The following is a 19,453-nucleotide window of genomic DNA, read 5'->3' on the forward strand; positions in this document are numbered from 1 at the left end:
CTTCTGTCTCTGCCTTTGGGAAATCTGTCTTAAACATTTCTCTTAAGTTGGGAAAAGTCTTTTCAGAGAAATGCCAATGTTTCTTGTGATTAATTATTGAAGGAACTGGCTATTATTTTCAATGTAACTGTGGAATTTTTGTCAGGCTAATTAAACTGCCAAGTCTTCACCTGTTTAAGAGAATAAGCAACATGAATCTGTAAGAGGAGTGGAGGGCAGTGTAGGAGTGCTGAGCTACACATCATCAGTATTTCTGTATATACCCTTCAGAAGAGGCCTGTATTTCCCATATGTGTTTTCAGGTAACATCACATTCAAGTGAAACACACAAACAGACAAAAAACGGGCAAAATTAAAGGGACTGGCTTCTCTGCAATCAAATGTGCATTTACTACCAATCCAAACAGGTTAAACTCCAAACCTCTGAAGGCATTTTCTTGCATTCTCCACGGGAGTGTCACTTACTGCACAGGGGTAAGGAGAGGGGCAGACTAAGAATGTAAATATATCTATATACACACATACATATAAACTACATATTAAAGCCTTGAATTTACTTCCCTTAGCTCCAGGTTGTTACTTTTCAACACAAATAAATTCGTTGTAGATGGGAAGAAACATCCTTCTCCAGCTTAGACCAAACTTTGCATTCAAATACTCAGTTTGTTATGGGGATACTGACTTTGGTTTGTTCACTGCAGAAAAGGCAGAGCACCAAGAGAAATGCTTAGTCCTTTAATGTTTCAGCACTTAAGTTGCCAGTTCCAGAGAAGAGTGTTCTGAAGGCCACAGAGTTCTGGCTTCATGTAAAACCAAGGTCCAGAAACATTAATATAATCAACAACAACCAGTTCAGTCAGAACTTCTGCAAACATTAGAATCATTCATGAATATTTGACTAAAATGGTTATTTCTACAAACGCAAAGCCATTTCAATGCACTTCTCACTTATTATTCAGTACACTACTCCTAATATATTTATATCTTGTAAAATGCTCCTCAGCAAGGAATAGAAAGATAGCTAAACATTCTGTTTTTCTGACAAGACAATTTTGTAAACTGTAAAATATACAGCAGCTCTGTTTAATGGGTAGCATTCTAAAATAGTGAATAAAATTCACTACTTGATGTTGCTCACACACATGAAAAATTAACCACCTATTGGAAAAGATCTTATTTTCCCAACCAGGACACTAAAACCAGCCTCTCAAACATGAGCTTAATCATGTAAATATACACAGTACCTATTCACACAGGTACTATTCCCCAAGGATACCTCACTTTGTGGATAATTAAGAATTAACTTTTGATGATCCAGAAATCATCCTTAGAGAAGATACCAGTCTGGCCTCTTCATTTCAGTTACAGCTCAGGTTGAACGATTTTATCACAGCCACTCAAAAACCTACAGATTATCCACTCTAAACACAGTTTGATTATTTTACTTGCTCAACAAACTGGTCTAGTGGAAGATGTCTCTGCCCATGGCAGGACAGTTGGACAAGATGACCTTCTGAAGGTCCCTTCCATCCCAAACCATTCTGTGGTTCTGTGGCAAGATGCAGCTCACACAAAGTCAGACACTTCTGACTGCACTAGTTTGTCGTGTGCTCTCCAAAGAGTGTCTCATTCCTGCTCCTGCTGAGAAACTGCCCCTCACCATCATCCTGCACCTGTGTTTTATGCTTTTAGCAAGGATTCTATTGAAAATGGTGAATTCTGCTTTGGAATCTTCATTACAGAGTAACACTCATGGCATATTCCAGTTAAAGATCACCTCTGTCCTTTGCCAGAGATATTTACAGTTTTGCTTTCAGTATCACACATGTCTTTTCCTACAGAGGACAAACATCTCATAAGGTTCTGAGCCTGCATTCTGATCATAGTTCAATGTACAGTTTTCCTTTTGTTTTTTGAGAGCTAGCCAATGTTTTTCTTGCCTCTCTCCAAAAGGAATATCTTGCACATCTCTCCAAAAGGAACTAAACTCATTGGATGAAACATTAACCTTCCAACTTAATTTGCTTTGCAAGTTTCTGGTTTCTTCACCAAATTTATTTCTCTCAGCCGTGGCTCTCATTTAGTCAGATGTAAAAGATTTGTATTTGAGGGAAGAAAGTCTTGTGGCTGGTGTGGATGAAGTCAATCTTGTGGGACTGCTGTGCTTGAATGCATCAGAAGACATAATGTAGGAAATCACACTTGAAATACATTGAGTTGGGAAGTGAACTGTGGCCAATACTAAATACATTTGTGTGGCTGCTACAAGGTCCCCATTGGGTCTTTGTAGGCTCTGAGTCTTATTTTCTCTGGTTTTCCCTGCTGGAGATCCCACTACATTGTGATACGTTCTAGCTCTGTTTCTGCAAGGATTCTTCATTTCCTCATTCTCTCACTCAACTCTGAAAACAGAATGCCTTTTTCTTGGAAGGGAGGTTTATACTCTAAGAGAAAAAAAACAATTAAAACTGCCTTTAATTATAACCTGCTGCTTAGAACACTAGCACAAGGGACACCATGCACACCAAGTCTGTACACAGGCTGTGCTGCCACAGGTTGCTGTAATTTAAACAGCTCTCAGACATCATTTTTCTGCAAACATTTCAAGTCCAAAAAAGGTTAAGACCATTGGTCTGACAAAAGCAGGACAAGAAGAGAATTAACTGCCTTACTTTACTCAGTAGGACTGAGGTCAGATATTGAACAAAGCCTTCCTGACTCAGCTTCAACTACTACAGCACCCAGCCTCATGAATCACCCACTAAGAGCTGGCTTATTTAACATCTACTTAGAATCTGTATGATTTAAACACTGTAATAATCACTAATCAATTTGACAAGCTTGAGCTTAGAGAGGGGAAAGCCTGAAACTTGGTATAAAAATATCTCTGACCAATTCTTTTCCTACAGTTACACAAAGAAGTTAATTTCTTTATATTGCTATATAAATATGTGTAACTCTCATGCAGAGAGGACCTCAAAAACAGAGACTTGAACTGAAGGTAACACGATCATACTGAAACAAAAGGACAGTCTTGAAGGCACAGCACTCTCCTGCTTGCAGTGGCCTTTCTTATAGCACTGGGTCCTTTCAGCAGCCAGATTGAAAATCGCTTATCCCAGAAGGCAAGTGCCTTCTTGAGCTCCAGTCCTTTCTGTGGCTCCAAGAGCAGTTTGGATTATCTATTGCATGAAACACACATTTCACCTCTATTCCTTCACCATAACCCACCTGCACATTTTCTAGAGAAACTTGCTTACTTGGTTTAGACTTAGAGTAATGGAAAATCCACACCACCCTGTTGGCAATCTGTTCCCTCGTTTGACTCTCTTCCTCTAAAATTTCATTTTTGAACTTGGCAACTGGTGTCAACAAACCAAATTTGTTTAGCCAGTATGAAACACTGTAAAGACCTAAATTGGTCTGAAAGAGTCAGATTTCATTTGACCTTGAATCTTAGACTGCAGTTCAACATGAATCAGCACAAGTCTCATTAGGGCTAAATGTCCATTATAGCTAAGTTTAGGTCCAAGGAATCCAAAGCCATGAATAACTGTGTTGAATTACTTAAAAAAATAAAAGTATTAAATGTTTTCCTTTCCTGTTTCTATGCTACAGGTTTGGTGGTTTTTATATTTAGACTTCTCAAATCAAAACAATAGTCTGAAAGCAAGAACTTTTTTAATGGGTGTTCAACGTAAAGCCGTATCAAGTATGGGCAATGCCTTTTGGGCTTGATTTATACAAGTCAATATCATAAATGCTGGCCAAAACTTGGTTTTAACAGTAGTTATCACTCACTGCCATCCTGCCACCATCACTAGCTTGGCCTGGGTGCCCACCTTCCTTCCTCGGGGCACAGTCAGAGGGCTGTTTGCCCTGGTTAACAAACACCAAGGGACCGTGGCATAACCTCCTCCATGGAAATCCTCCTCTCAGTACCGCCAAGGCTGTAGAATCATGGAATGTTCCGAGCTGGCAGCAGCCCACAAGGACCATGAGTCCATCCCTGAAGGGCCCGGCCCATGGGGCCCTGGAGCTGGCAGCAGCCCGCTCTAAGCAGCCGTGGAAAACGAGGTTCACTTTTTGGTACATTTAAAGAAATATGTTTAATAAAAAAATTTAAAACTATTAGGAGATAAAAAAGCAGAGTACGGCTGGCCAGGTGACTTGGCACTTAGCCAAGTCCACACCCCACTATATCAGAGACATTCATTAAATACCCTTTCTATTGCATCAGTTTATGAATATTCATATTCTTCCATAAACTAGTTTCTATATTTTAAGAACTGTTTTGCATGGTCTCTCTTTGGGTCCACCTTTTTAGAGTATGGGTGTTTTGTGGCTGTGTCTTCATTATTACTTCTAGCTTGGGCTTTGGTTTATATTATCTTCAGATGGTACATGCTGATAGTGGGTATATTAGTAGTAGAGTCTTCTTTATATGTTCACTGGATGTTATTTTGATCAAACAGACAGTTTAAGCATACTTATACAAACTACTATCACTATGCCTAATTTTTTTTACTAATAGCAGAAATAAAAAACTTATATTCTATATTCTTACCACAACGTTATTAATCATATAGCACACATCTTGCGAAAAGCCAATTTTATAATATACGTTTATAACACCCATAAGTCGCTCCCAAAACTCCATGGAAGCGAATCGCGACTCTGATTTTCCATCTCCCTCCACAGCGTTCCCTTAGAGAACGCCAGGTGCTGTGCATTGCAAGGTGAAAATTGTTTGGGGTTTTTTTTGTTTGTTGGTTTTTTTGGTGGTTTGTGGGGTATTTTTGGTGTTGTGGGGTTCTTTTTGGTTTTGGGGGGTTTTCTTTTGGTTTTTGTGGGGGTTTTTGGTGTTGTTGGGGGAGGTTTGGTTTTGTTTTTTGGGGGTTTTTTTGGTGGGTTTTTTGTTTGGTCAGTTTTGGGTTTGGGGTTTTTTGGGTTTTTTTTGTTTTTGTGGTTTGTTGGGTTTTTTTGTTTTGTTTTTGTGTGTATGGGGGGGTTGTATTTTTGGGGGGGGTTGGGGGGTTTGTTTGTTTGTTTGTGGTGGGTTTTTGGGGGTTTTTGGTGGGGTTTTTTGGGGGGTTTTTTTAGGCTTGGCTGATTCATTTGTCGCACCGACCATTAAAAAAATACCGTGAGGTGTTTTGAAGGAAAACAAAGCAACAAAGCGCAGCTGCCGGCTGGGACAGCAAGGAGTGTGAGCCAGGTGGGTTTGGGCTTTGCACATCCCTATAAACCTCTGGACACTGAGATTTCCAACCTCCGAGTGCCTTTGGAGAGGGGCAGGAAGGATTTGTAATCCCAGGGCTGAGGAACGTCGAGAAGCAAAGAGACATTTCACAGCACGAGGCGCTCTCCATGAGGAAGGGGATGTAAAAAAATGGGCCATCTGCAGGTACACAAGGCTTTTGAATTTCTGGAATTTAAGTGTATATTTACTGTTGGAAGAGCATGAGAAACAGTGGATTTGCACCTTGATCAAAAGAATACATTTCTTAATGGAAAGCAGAGCCTTTTGTAAAAAAAAAATAAATTTGGGAAGGTTCTCCCAGGGAACTATGTATATGACTGTTATTTAAACCACATTCTTGGGAAAAATGAAAAATTTTGTAAAAAGAAATGTTTCGTATTTGCTGTAGCTTATGTGGCTTGAGCACTTTTGAGTCCCTTGTGCCAGTAAGGCTATAAACCCCTGACAGTAATTATTAAATGAAACCAGAAATGCCAACACTGAAGGCAGTTGTGTAAAATAAAATAAAAAAAAAAACAACCCAAACAATGTGTAATCACAGCTAGATCCATAGGGGATCACCCTATGGAATCAGCAGCAAGGTCACCACTAATGTTGCCTGGCTGAGGACAATATCCAAAGAACCAGCAAGAAGAAATGAGAAAAATGTTACCCATTGTAATTAAAAGTAATGCCAAAATAAATCTACTTTTTGTGGGGGCTCTTTCAGACTTGTTGAAGCTGAGCTTACTTGTGTGTGATAAGATGTACCTATAAGGATATATGGAAAAGTCAAATGCACAAGGTGGGTGTGTGGACACATTACTGCCTGGGTGTCTGTGGTGGATCTGGAGCTCTCTCTGGGCTGCAGTAAAACAGGCACTCATTCCCTCTCTGATTTCAAGAACAGTTTCCACAAGATCTCTCTTCACATTTGGATTTCTCCCTTACATTCTGGCAAGCTAAGCAGAGACGTAACTCTGTGACTAATGCTAATGTTGCAGTAGTAAAATATTGGGAAAAAAAATGCAAAAAGCAGACCCACTTGCCTATAAGAATGATTTAATTAAAGTTTTCACTGTTCTAAAGTAGTTACGTTTCACATCGTAAAGAATTTTTCTGTCATGAAAACTATTTTTTTAAGGAGAAGGAGATTTTTTTCTTTGCTGCAAGCTGACTTTATTGGTAAGCAATTAAATACTTCTTTGGATTGCAGTTCAAAATTAATTACTCATTAATGTGGAAAAACCAGCTATAGTCTTGCTGTGGATTCAGAGGTTTCCAACTGGGTGCATCTAATTCCAAGAAAAAAAAAAACCTAGAAGGAGTATTATAATTACTGTCATATGAAAACCTGCTCCAGTCCAGATGTAGAAGCCAATAGCCTGGGAGTGTTAACACTGAGCAGTCTGCTGCAGGGAAATGACAAATGAATCCTACATATGTTTGCAGAATGGACATTCTATAATATCCTTCTAGGATCTCTTGGCTTTGTTTTCATTTTTCCAGACCTCCTACCAAAAAAAAACCCCAAAAACCCCCCACCAGATCTACAATAATCTGAGGGGTTTAGTGTCACAGACACCTCTGTATAAAGTCTGGATTCTAAACTTGCATACCTAACCAATGCTGTCCACTCTACCCTCACAAGGAATTCCACTGACAGTAATGAAATTAGTGGTGGTAGTAAATGTTAAAGAGCTGGCTCCTAATTCCAGGTTTTCTCCTTCGAGGAACAAACAGGAGCTTGTGGCTCTGTGAGGACCCAGGGACTTGCAGCAAGGACAAAGAATTGACAGATGTGTCAGGTGTTAGGAATCATACACAGAAATCTGAAAATAGTGATGATGACAACCGCATATATGGAGATTTCCTAGTGCAGCCAGTAGCAGCTTGCATGCATAAAGATTCCAGAAGCAAAAGGAATCCTTTCCTTTTCCTTCACAAATTCTATTAATTCATCCAAAGCCTGTGTGGCTTCAGCCTTAATAAAAACCAATAAAATTCTGGGATGATTTAGGCTGGAACAACCTCTGAGTGACTTGTCTAATCCAAATCATTCCATTTCAATCCAAACTGATTTCATTATCCCTAAGTCATTTATTTAAATAAATGGAGTCAGAAGAGATCACAGAGTTTAATTATTGGAAACACTGGTTGGCACTAAGTTTGGAATTAAAATTAGTCACTTTGAAGTCCTTAAGTGCACAGTATGACAACACCAGTTGTCAAGGAATGTTTTTTTCCTTGGTTAAAAAGGACAAGCTGACCACAAAGTGAAAGAATGAAACCTTCAATTATCCACATAAGATAGTTCATCCTGTCAGCTCAAGAGTTACTCACTTTCAATTCCCTTACCAAGTAATTTACTTCTCTAGGCAGGTGCAAGAACAAGTTTCCTGAAATGTTCAAGTCTGAAATGACACCACACAGTTTGACTGATGACAGGATTAAGCAAATTAAGCAGGACTGGGCTCACTGTTTTCCTACAGCTATAGGACACACAGTCCAGTCGTAAACTGTGCCAAGGGAAATTTAGACTGAAAGAGTGATAAAGTACTGGAATCCTCTTGCCTGGGGATGTGGTGGAGTCACCATCCCTGGGTGTGTTTAAAACAAGACTGGATGTGGCACTCAGTGCTGTGGTTTAGTTGAGGTGTTAAGCAAGGATTGGACGCAGTCTTAAAGGTCTCTTCCAGCCCAGTGACTCTTGGAAAACCAGGTGACCTTTTGCCCCAGTCACCTTCTTGCCCTTCAGATGTATAAAACAGCAAGGTTGGTAACGGTTTTAGAGCTGCTCTGACACACCTGACATGTTCTAAAAATGAAGAATCTACTTTTAGACTCTCCCACTAATCAACTTCTCCATCTTTTCAGTCTCTGGCTCTTCCTTAAACTCACTACTTCCCTCTGGAGATGCCCATTTATCTTCAGCAAGGGAGACCCTTGTGGAGTGCCAGACCACCCTTCAGACAGCCAAAGTAAGGGTTTTGCTTCACTTGATGATAGTTTAGAAAGACGGAGAAAAAGGAGAGAAAGGAAAATAAGGAGTTTGATGTGGCAATCTGGAAGCAGTTACTGGTCCAGTAAAACAGAGCAAACAGAGCTGTATGTGCAGTGTATCTGCAGTGACTGTGCATTACAGTCAGTGAAATGGGCTGGGATCCACCTTGCCTTGAGATTTAAGGAGTAATACAACACTGAATATGACTTTAGGAAAATATCTGGGAATGAGCTGGTTCAAGTATTCATCCTGAACATTACTATTTTCTTAAATCATTATGTTATGAAAACCAAACCCTCCATCCACAGAGGAACCTGCTTTGTGGGCACTGCTGGTATTTCTATTTGTAGATTATTTTATTTCAAAAAGAAAGAGGTATCCAGAGCTTTCCAAGCAGACAGAAGTTCTGAAACACTCCTGGGATTAAAGATCCTATTGTAAATCTAAAATACAACAAGTTGTACATCAGATTCTATGCTACAGATAAATGAGTTTTTCTGGTCTTTTCTCTTGGCAGTTCTGAATTTGCCACTTTCACTTTTGTCCCAAACCACTGTGCTGCAAAGCATTCCTGCAGATCATCTACCACATTAAACAAAAGATAGATGTTCAGCTTAGCAGAACTTGTTTGCTTCTTGCATTGAGCAAGGAATTATTAATACAAGTATCAGAAGTCTGTTTATTTTACTGCGCTCACCTCTACAGAAGCAGACAGACATAGGAAAAAAATACTGAGGCCTAAATCTCTCTCCAGACAAGTCTGTTACACAGAGCTGTTCAGGGCAACATGTGACATTTGGCTAGAAAAATTACATGCAGACACACATCAAACCATAACAACAGTTTAATGTATCTTTTTTAATTATACAAAAGTCCCACCCAATTATTCAAACATTAACAGCTGATCCACTTGATACAAAATTCATCCAGGCAAAACAGTAGAGGAATATACCATTCATTTTTATTTAAAGATTATAACTGACAATCATAGTATGGATGGATTTGACTAATTATTATTATTATAACTGGTGTTTTGTCCTGGGCTAATCTCTCCACACCTTGGCTACGCCACAGTGCACTTCCAGTACACACGTGTAAAGCTGTCTACGGGAGCCCTTTAGAAACAAACACTACTGCTCAGCTTCAGCTGTCACGAGTTAAACAACACTGAAATCATGGATAAATCATCAAGGACCTTCAAAATGTCAGATGTGAAGCCTGTGTGACAAGCAGTGATTCCAAACAACTTTGTCCCCAGTCTGCACAGAAGGTGCCTGAAAGGACCCAGAAACAATGTGGAGGCACCAGGCCTTTCCACACATTCCTGCCATGCCCTTCCAGACCAGCACCCACCCTTCCCTTCCCCTGCTCAAAAACCTTCTTAGGCAGCCAAGTGCATCAGCAACCCAGGCTGTCTTCACCTCCCCTCTCATGCAGTCTTCAGGCTCCACATCACTTAACTCTTCTGTAACATTCAGAACCAGATTTCCTTTACAGCAAACTGATACAAACAACATCTTTCTGACTACCGTCATGAACATGAAAATGCTGCAGAATGCACATGGCTCAGAGACCATGGTCTGGGAGCCAGGTAACCTCAGCAGAGGAACAAATTTGGAGTCATAATCATTTTTTGCTTCCACTCGAAAACTTTTTAGAAACATGGGCTTTGTAGTGCTTGGGAGGCAGAGCTGTGAGCCTGGTAGCTCAAACATTGATCATAAAGTGAGGCAGGGGACTAATCCCCTTCTAGCTGTTGTGACTGCTTGGTGATTAAGTATCACTGTACCCTCATTAACTAACACTCAGAAGTGAAAACACTGCCTGCTCTCAGCTCTTCTCCAGCCCATTCATGGTGTACAATACACGGATTGGTCTCTTCTTGTTTATTCTAGGGAAGAAGAAGGAGGTTGACCACGTTCGTGAACCACCCCTGAATCCTCATTGTCAGCTTCAGTAGCTAAAATGAAGAATAGGAAAATGTCAGAGTTAAACACAAAGAAAGAAGCAAAACCCCCAAACCCTCTGTTTCAGTTCTTGTTACACCTGGAATCAATCACATTTCCACATTTGAAGCTGCAATGGAATAGAACTATGAGACAGATACTTCTGCCCACTTACCCACAGTGAAGCTATGTCATGCCTTTTTAACACTCCTGTGAATTCTCAAAGGCCTTGACAGACTAATCCATAATCCCTTTTTCAAAACCAACCAGGGATTTTAATTTTATAAAGTATTTACTTGGTGATTTCCATGAAAAACTCCCTCATCCCCTCACAGGCAACTTGGGTTTTCGTTTTCTGTGGCTTGCTTTTTTAGAAAGTCAATCATTTGCAATCAGAGTCTACCATCAGATGCTGCACTGGCTGTTTTACTGGACATACCTTGTGTTTATTTTGTCAAATCTCTGTAACACGACCAGTCAATACTTCATGGAATTGTGTAACAACATGTCTATACTTCACACCACCCCTGTAAACTGAACTGGCCTCATTAACTCAAATATTTCTGGAAGCATCTGCTACCCTAGGAGCATCTTTTATAGATAAGCCTTGGAGTTTTGCATTTTTTGTTTTTATCTGAGATTTCCTTTTGGGCAGACATCACAGACACTTCTCCTCACCAGCTGTCACCCTGCTAGGCCTTTCTATAGCCATCATCCTGCAACAGTTTTGCTAGAAAGCCAATTTCACCTCAGTTCTCCAGGTTTCTAGAGAAAGGATGTTCCTAATTTTAACTGCAGGTTGGAGTCATTTCCATTAAAAAAAAAAAAAGACATTATGCAATCCTAGCACATCCTTATGCACTACACATTACAGCATTTCTCTTGTTTCAAGCATCTTGAATTCCAGAAAAAAATTATTTGTTTCACTCTTTCCTCTACATCTTCATCTTCTGCTGCCAGGCTATTTTGTATGACCTCATGCAGAATTATCCCCCCTCACTGGGTTACAATTGCAAATTCCTACATATCCTGGAGCACAAATGCTATGCAGTAGAATTAATTTCTACTTTCTCCACAGCACTAAGGAAACTGGACTGTTCTCTGAGCAACACAATCTATGATGCATTGTTTCCTATGGCACTGTGCCTGGGCTGGCGTGTGTTAATGGCTGAGGTCATTAGATGGCATTTTGCTCCTTGGGGGAGGCTGCTCTGCTGGTGTTTCTTCCCCTATCCAGTTGCCTGTTTTCATCAGGTTTTGACCAGTACAATTTCACTCTACCAGTGCAGGACTGGATTTCCTCTGTTTCCCTCACGCACTACGGTAACTTCACTCCGTGTCCCCTGTGTCTGTGTGCTGCTCCCAGTTCCTTCTCCTTCCCTCAAGGTCCAACAGAAAAGCTACAGCTCCCTACATGTTCTCTGCCACTGCAGCATCCCCCAGATTTTTGTCTCCTCCTAATCACAAAGCCCATTAATCCTCACACACACTTTGTGGTTTGCAGGCTAGCCCTTGTTTTCCTCTCTTCCCCCCATCTCCTACACACTGCCTTTATCAGCATCCTAAAACAACTTCACATTTCTACAGTGTACAGCCCTACACTGCCATATTCTCCACATTCCCCTTGTCCACCACACTTCCTGCTTCCTGTTCTTTGGCTTTCCATCCAGACAAGGAGCAGGGATGCCCTGAGGGATCAGGGGATGTGTCCCCACTGCTGGGCTGACAGGCAGGCCCCTGGTGGTTGGCCCAGGGACACACAGCCCAGTCAGGGACTGAGTGCACGGTGACAGCCAGCCCAACACCACGACAAGCAAATAAATGCTTCAGCAGGAGGCATCTGCTTCCCTTGCACATGAATATTGTGTAGGCATGTGATCACAACAGGTATGCTTGACTGAAAATAGCTCATGGGTTGAAGAGCTATGAGAGGCTTGACATTAACTGAAAATGAGGCTGCATGAGCCTTATGTTGTTGAGAAATCAGGCCAAAAAAACCCAATTTATATTTTGTCCCACATAACCACCACCATCTTTGCAGTTCAGATGAGATCATTCTACTTCTCTTATTTCTCCTCCCTCTCGATTTATCAGTGGGTGATTATTGTAATCTATTTCATAAACAGCTTAATGATTTTTTGTTCTCATGTTCAAGAAGAGAAAGTTGTATTTATTTATCTGCATTTTTATTTTTTTTTAAATTAAAAATTAAATAAACCTGGCTTTTGCACATCCAGTATTAGTGGTTAATTCTCTGAGCAGCTCTACCCTCTTGTGGTCATAGCTTAGCTGCAGCCAAATGAAAAATATATTGTGAATATAATCACAAATATGTCCACATGTAGGCACAGTACATAAAACAGACCTAGACCATAAAATAGAGTGGCACAAAGACTTAATCTATGACAGAAATTTAAAATCTTGTGGGAATCGGTTAGAGATTTTTAAGATTCCATCTTTCTTTTCCAGCAATTAAAATGTAGGATTTTCAGATGAGCAAGAAATTTCATATTATTCCTAGTAAGTGTTATTCTGCATGATTTTCTTATGATTTGTCTAAATTGAAATACAGCCAAGTAACTTTTAAGATATGCTCTGCAAACCAGCTATGCAGGGAAATACTTTCTTTTTGAGAACATGAACAGACCATTTTGTGGAATGGCTCTGAGTCCTGGGGCCTTTGATGCCTGCCTGAGATTGAGGTGCTTGTCAGCTGGAAAGCCCAAGTTTGCCAGGCTGCCTCCCCCAGTCCAGCCCTTCCCAGAGCAGGAGTCAGGACTGCAGGCCTGGCTTCAATCACAGAGGTCAAAACTAGCTGGGATCAGGGTCTCTTGGGTTTCCATCTCTGTGGTTAGATACTGAAACTAGTTTAATAGTGACTCTCTCAGGGCTTATGTCTTATTTCCTTACCATGAACTTCCTTGGTTGTTTCAGTCAGGATGTTCAGTGAAACCGGAGCTGGGATGTAATGAATCCCTGTCAGAAAACTTGGTGGGATGAACTGAGGCAGAGGAGTGTAGTATCCTTGAGGGAAATCTCCAGCTCCATCTGGAACCTGTGGAAACACATGAAGCAGATCACCTTCCATCTAAAGACTCTCTCCAGGATACATCTGCATTATCAGACCATTTCTGGTTTTTTGTCCATACGCTGCCATGTCAGTGCACATGTTGGCACGTGGAAAGCCTGTGCACAGGGTAACATGCTGCAACTGAGGAGCAACAACTTCTCAGACCATGTCAGAACAAAACTGACCTTTTAAGTCCTTGCCACCTGTTCTAGCATCTCATTGGTGTAGTTAGTTTAAACCAGGAGCAGCCATCCTCTTTCTTGGTAGCCTCTAAAATGTGACAGGGAATTTCTACACAAGCGTAATAAATCTATTGTTTATCGTCTTGAGGCAGATCACTCTGCTTTCCTACTGAAAGAAGGCTGGATTATTAACATCATTTATTAATGTCTTCTTCAGTGTTATATATCAAAATGCTATGAAGTAACTGATCAGAAGGATGATTCTTCCACGGTTACTTCAACAGAGAGAAGGCAGCTAAAATAAAGCAACATTAGCACAGGTAATTAAATATGTTTTACTCACCGATACAGTGGCTGCATTCCCTGGCACATAACTGCCAGGAATGTGTCGGAATCCTCTCTGAAATGCTATCCCTGGAGGTGATGGTGCTTCCCCACTGCTTGACTCATTGATGGCAAATCCCAGGGAAAATGGGTGGTAAGGATATACCCCAGAACACCCAGGGTACACTTTGGGGATTTCTCTCTCCAGGTATTCTGGGTTGACAGTGTATTCTGGAGGAAAAGCAGGGTGAGCTAGGAAAGAATGAGAAAAGAACAAATAAAATTATCCATGTAATTTTATGGAGTTACATAGAAGTAGGTGCAGGAACAAATTCCACTCTCACACAGGAGAATCTGGTCCTTTGGTTTCATGTTGAGCTCCCCATTAATTGATTTTGTGATTTTTTCAGGAAATAAGGAAAGGTTCAGCAGATGACACTGTAATGCACTTAATTTGCATTCTTTTCTGTCTTGTGCACTGTAAAGTTTGTCCTTAGCAAAGCCCTGCCTGCAGAATCTTATTCTTTCAGTACATCCGCAAGAGCAAAACAAACTACCTTAAATTTTGACTCTAGTGACAGAAATAGCAGAGTTCTAACTTTCTAGTCTACTAATACTGCAGTCCTATCTGTCACTTCTTAGGTGAATTTACAGCACATTCAGTTTTAGGGTCATACACAAACAACTTCAGAAGCAGAAATCAGTTACTTCACTTTTTATCTTGCATCTTGAATCTTATATGGCCTCTCAAGAAGTAGAGTGGCCATTTGAATGTAAATAGGGTCCTTCTTGTCTGCCCATCCTCCGACTGGCAGAGAAAGCAAAGAATTTCCTTTGAAAGTTTTACTTCTGGAGTACTATCATTTGTCCCTAATCTTTTTCTGACGTTGGCCAGCAAGTTAGAAATATTAAGCGAAGGACTGACAGACGTCTGTATAGCTACTGTCATCTATAAACATATTTTTATTCCAAAACAAAGCTTAAAAAGGGAACTTATTGACAGTATTCTCTGGGGACTACAGATGTCCAAAGTAAGTCTTTTCCCTGAGCTTCTCAAGACATTTTATCTTGCAGGCTACAAACTCTTCCAGAGGCTCAGATTCATTACTGAAGTCAGTAGATTTTCTGCAACATTCTTATAGTAATAGAATGGAGTTACCACAATAAACTAGACAAGTTTCTAGTCACACGAAAGACTATTAAAGGAAACAATTTAAGAGATGACAGACCAAACAACTGCTCCACCTGAGAAGTTTATGCCCTGCTCTTAAATACCAAATGCATTTTTACATCAAGTCATGCCAGCCAGATTTACTTTTTGCTACAGGTATGAATTAAGGCGAAAAGATCTTTTTCTTTTGCAGCGCTCGCATAAAATGCTTACTCCAGACAGCTGCAGCAGTACCTTACCTATTTACACACCATCACTGAGCTTTTTAGCACTTTTGTTGCTGGAACTTTGTGTCTGTGAGTTTATAAAAACAGTGACAGCACTCAGAGAAACATGCGGAGCAGACCCAGTGATTTCCCTTTCAGTGAAAAGCCACTTTTTGCTTAAGCTTCGATGTGGCGGGGGCGGCGGGGCCGAGCACGCTGTTCCCGCCCTGCGCTGCCAAGGCCGCGCTGAGGCCCAGCCCGACCGGCCTGCCCAGCCCTGCGGGGAAAGGAGAGCGGGACAGACGGCAGGGGCGGCTCTCCGGGCAGCCGGGGCTGAGCCACAAGTGGCACTTATGACAAGGGAAAGAACAGAGGAAGATTCTGGGAAGAGGCTTTGGGGACAGGCCCTTACCGTCGTCCCTGAAGGGAGGCGGCGGAGGCGCCCAGCTCGCCGTGCCCTTGCCGCCGCTGTCGGGCTGGGCGCCCTTTTTCCTCTCGTGGCCGCAGGGCTCGGGGGCACTGTCCTCCCGGGCTGCCGCCCCTCGGCCCTCGCCCGACGGAACGGGCTCCGCGCCCGCCCTGGCCGGCGGCTCCGTCTCCTGCTGCCTCAGCGCCTTCTGGGCTGCCATGATCTTCTGCCGCTCGCTGATGAGCGAGCACTTCTCGCACAGGCACAGCTTCCAGCGGCAGTGCCCGGCGTGGCCCTTGACGGGCACCACGAAGCCGTGGTTGCGGCAGCGGGAGCACTTGGGTGCCCTCAGCGCCTTGGCCGCGGCCTCGGCCGCCTCCATTGCACCTCAGCGGAACCTCGAACCCCCCGGCCAGGCTCCCCTCCCCTCCCCTCCGTGCCCTTATATAGAGCAGGGCGCTGTCCTAGATGTAACAAGCCGGCCCGGCGGGCAGGAGAGCCCACGGCAGCGGGTGGGGCCCGCCCCGGGCCCCGCGGCCTCCCTGCCCTGCCCCAGGCGCGGCTCCCCCGGGCACCCCCCGGCCCTTTGGTGCGGGCGGGAGCCGAACCCCGGCCCCGGTGCGGGGCCGAGCCTGCAGGAGCCCGGGGGGACGGGGAACATCGTCCTGTGCTGGTGCCCTCGGGGATGGGGGTGCGGATGGGCCCGGCCTGCACGGGCATGAATGCGCTGTCCTTTATGTAGTGCCCTAAAAGATAATTCTCCCTTTTGGCACTTTAACATCTGCACCTACTTTCATACCCCTCATGCATTCGCTTTTAATATGCACGGGACTAGAGTCTCGTTTTGTTCCCAATTTGCAGCGTGCTTCTCTCGATGAGGAGTGCCTCAGCAGAAAATGAACACTTTCATCGTTCTGTTTTTCTAAAAGAAGGCACCAAGACAAAGGTGGAAAGCATATGTCATTCCAAAGACCTGTTTCCTTCTCCTTATTCTCTGGATGCATAGACAGGCTTGCAATTAGAAATACAGGAATGCTCCAGTTCTAGTGTTGCTTTGAAATCACTTGTTATTTGTTACTGCTGGCAGCTGCAAACCCGTGGTTTACACAGTAACCCATTTCAGGAGAAAACTCCCCACTTTGCAAGGTAAGGCACAGCCTGCTGAATTTTCTCACCTACACAATAGCTGTTTTAAAATCTTACCGTGGCAATAACTTCTATGTTAAAGAGAACATCCTAAAAATTAATCACCAACTAGCAGTGAAGCTTTCTAAGTTTCAAGAGAACCAGGTATCATCTCTCTGCCTGCTCTGAAGCAATTCTAACAGCCATTGAGTTCGTTTCACAGAAACCTGGCAGAAGCCTTTCCCTTGGTGCAAATAATCCTGCAGGGCCTGGGGCACCCTTCAGCACCTTGGGGGGTGAGGCCCCGGCCCAGCAGGCCCCTTTGGGGTTGGCAACAGTGTGGTTTGGCAGCAGCTGTTGGCAGGGAGCAGCCCCTGTGCCCACCAAAGCTCAGCCAGGATTTCAGGCTTCTCACTTTGCAAAAGACCCAGTAGGACTTTGCACCCAAGTCTTGCAGGTTTCCAATAGGGTTTTGCCTCTCGGGGAGATGTTTTGTAAGTGCAAAACCAGCACAGGGGCCCAGACTTGCTCTTAAAAACAATTCAGACCCAGATCCTCAAATGCACTCAATCCCTCGACACCTCAGTGCCAATCCCAGCCTGCAGATTTCCCTATCCCAGTTGCAGGCTGAGCCTTTGGGAGCTGCTCTCTGGTGATTCTAAAGCTTGGTGTGGAGCTTTATGTGCGTGGGCATGTGTGTGTTACCATTCCTGCCCCGTTCAGAAAGGCACTTGCTTGATGTGCCTTCAATAGAAGCTGCTCTTCAATGCAGTCCTGAAGTGCTGCTTTCCTGTGCCAAGGCCTTGATCTTCCCAAACTCATTCTAAATGTTGACTCTGTATTAAATATAGATAGATAAAATATTCCTAATTTTATGCTCCATATTTTCACTGTATGCTTGGGATGTGTTAATTTAGCTGTAGAATGAATGAGGATGGATGACACATTTTAAAAAACCTGTAATTATATCTTTTCTTAGATACCCAATCTGCGTTCGTTTGGATACTTGAGCAGAGGGGGAGAAAGGTAGGCTACATATATTTTTCCCCAGTAATTTTCTATTCTGAGTCACATAACACTGTTCTTCAAGACATTTACTCATATACACAGAAATTTATCGCTTCTCTTTCTAAAATGGTGTACCAGCCATTGGCTGTACCAATTTCTTCACTAATTAAACCATATCTTTCAAAGTCATGTGGATTTTTCTTTTTAATAACTTCCACCTAAACATTCAGGATATATTATACTCTCCATATAGTTTGTTTCAAACATAACTAGACTTGCTTTTTGTGGAAAAGTGAACATTTTACTTTGCTTGTGAGGTAAATCCTTATTTCTGCAGGCAGTTCAAAGAATTCTTTTATTCCAATCCTGTTATGTTACTGTATATATATTTGAGTTAGCCTAGTCACACACTGTAAGACTGTTACACAGAGAAGATAGAACAATTTCAAAATAAGTTTTTGGAATGAAGTGTAGACTTGTATGTGGATGCAGCTTCATGTCTATTATAATTTTCTTCTTTGTTCATATTTGAAAAAATGAGGCCCAATAAAGACTCTTTGAAACTTAGTTTTCTCTAGCATTTTATGTAAAATATAGTGGGAGCAGAACATGAAGTGTGTAAAGACTTGTGCATTAAAGTAGCATTTATAAGAATTAATATCTTGCCAAAATGAAAGGAAGGCAACCTGCTGACTTTATGTTATTGAAATAAATAGCAATAATATCTCTAGCCCTTTCCAGCTTCTGAATCATATAAAGTGTATTGTTTTGGTATGCAGTTTGTACATGAAACAGTTAGGAAAAACAATTACTTAGCTGAAAGGGAACAAATCAAAAGACTGCCATAAAAGTGAATAGCAGAAAATTGGGGTTTGGGTTTTCTTCCTCCTTCTCAGACTTTCCAGCTAAACATTCATACAGTAAATGTTTTTTTGCAAGAAATTCCAGACATTCATATGGTAAATGTTTTTTGGCAAGAAAATTGTTCTGTGCCAAGAAAATTGTTCTGACATTTTAAAGAGCAATAGCAACTTAATCAAGGAATTTATTCAATCTGAAATCTCCATTAATAGATATTTCTACACTTGGTTCGAAATATGTTTTCTTATACATTAAAATCAAGAGTATCTTTCAAATTTTTAAGACATCACATATGACAGTAAAATCCTCTATTCAAGTTTTATCTTTATAGTTTGGAAGTATGCATTATGGACTGTCATAAGTCATTATACAAAAATTGATATAGCAGTACTGTTATCAGGTCTTCTCCATTATAACTGTGTAGAACTGTGTTTACAGCTCAGTCAGGGCAGAATCAACATGTGATTTACCTGCAGAGGCAGAACTGCCCAAAAAGAACTCTCACCTTCACCTCTCTCAGAATATCATTTTAAGAAGTAGCATATTTAGCATCCTCATAGTTAGAAGCTCCTTATTAAAAAAATATGGAAGCATTTCAAACATCCTCTGGCTGACCTGGAGTACCAAATCCCCTCTCTCTGCTGAGCTCACACATCCATCAGTGCTGCCAGAGCTGCAGGGCTCAGCTCTCTGCTGACAAGCTCACGAGTTTGTCTGATCCTGCCCAAAGCAAGCCTTCATGACAATGAATAAACTTCTTCCAGTCACTTCTGTACATTGTTTTTTCCACTCTTCTAATCAGGGTGAATTTGTACTGTAGTAAACATTTTTTAAAAAAAATGTGAGAAGTGCAGTGTGGAAACAGTGCAATATGATTATACTCTATGCCTTAAAATTTGAAATGT

General features: G+C 41.8%; 1 protein-coding gene across 1 annotated transcript; it reads right to left on the reverse strand.

Moving 5' to 3' along the window:
- Positions 1 to 10,132: 10,132 nt before the first annotated feature.
- On the reverse strand, positions 10,133 to 15,951 carry DMRTB1 (DMRT like family B with proline rich C-terminal 1; the record flags this gene model as incomplete). Its single annotated transcript, XM_083868160.1, has 4 exons — positions 15,558 to 15,951; positions 13,788 to 14,020; positions 13,103 to 13,247; positions 10,133 to 10,206 (listed from the first exon to the last, which is right to left on the reverse strand). The coding sequence occupies exons 1-4, from the start codon at positions 15,934 to 15,936 to the stop codon at positions 10,133 to 10,135; spliced, it is 831 nt and encodes a 276-aa protein (XP_083724286.1). The 5' UTR covers positions 15,937 to 15,951.
- Positions 15,952 to 19,453: the final 3,502 nt, after the last annotated feature.

The sequence above is a fragment of the Zosterops lateralis genome (assembly GCF_965231275.1).
Source record: "Zosterops lateralis genome assembly, chromosome: 9".
Lineage (NCBI taxonomy): Eukaryota > Metazoa > Chordata > Aves > Passeriformes > Zosteropidae > Zosterops > Zosterops lateralis.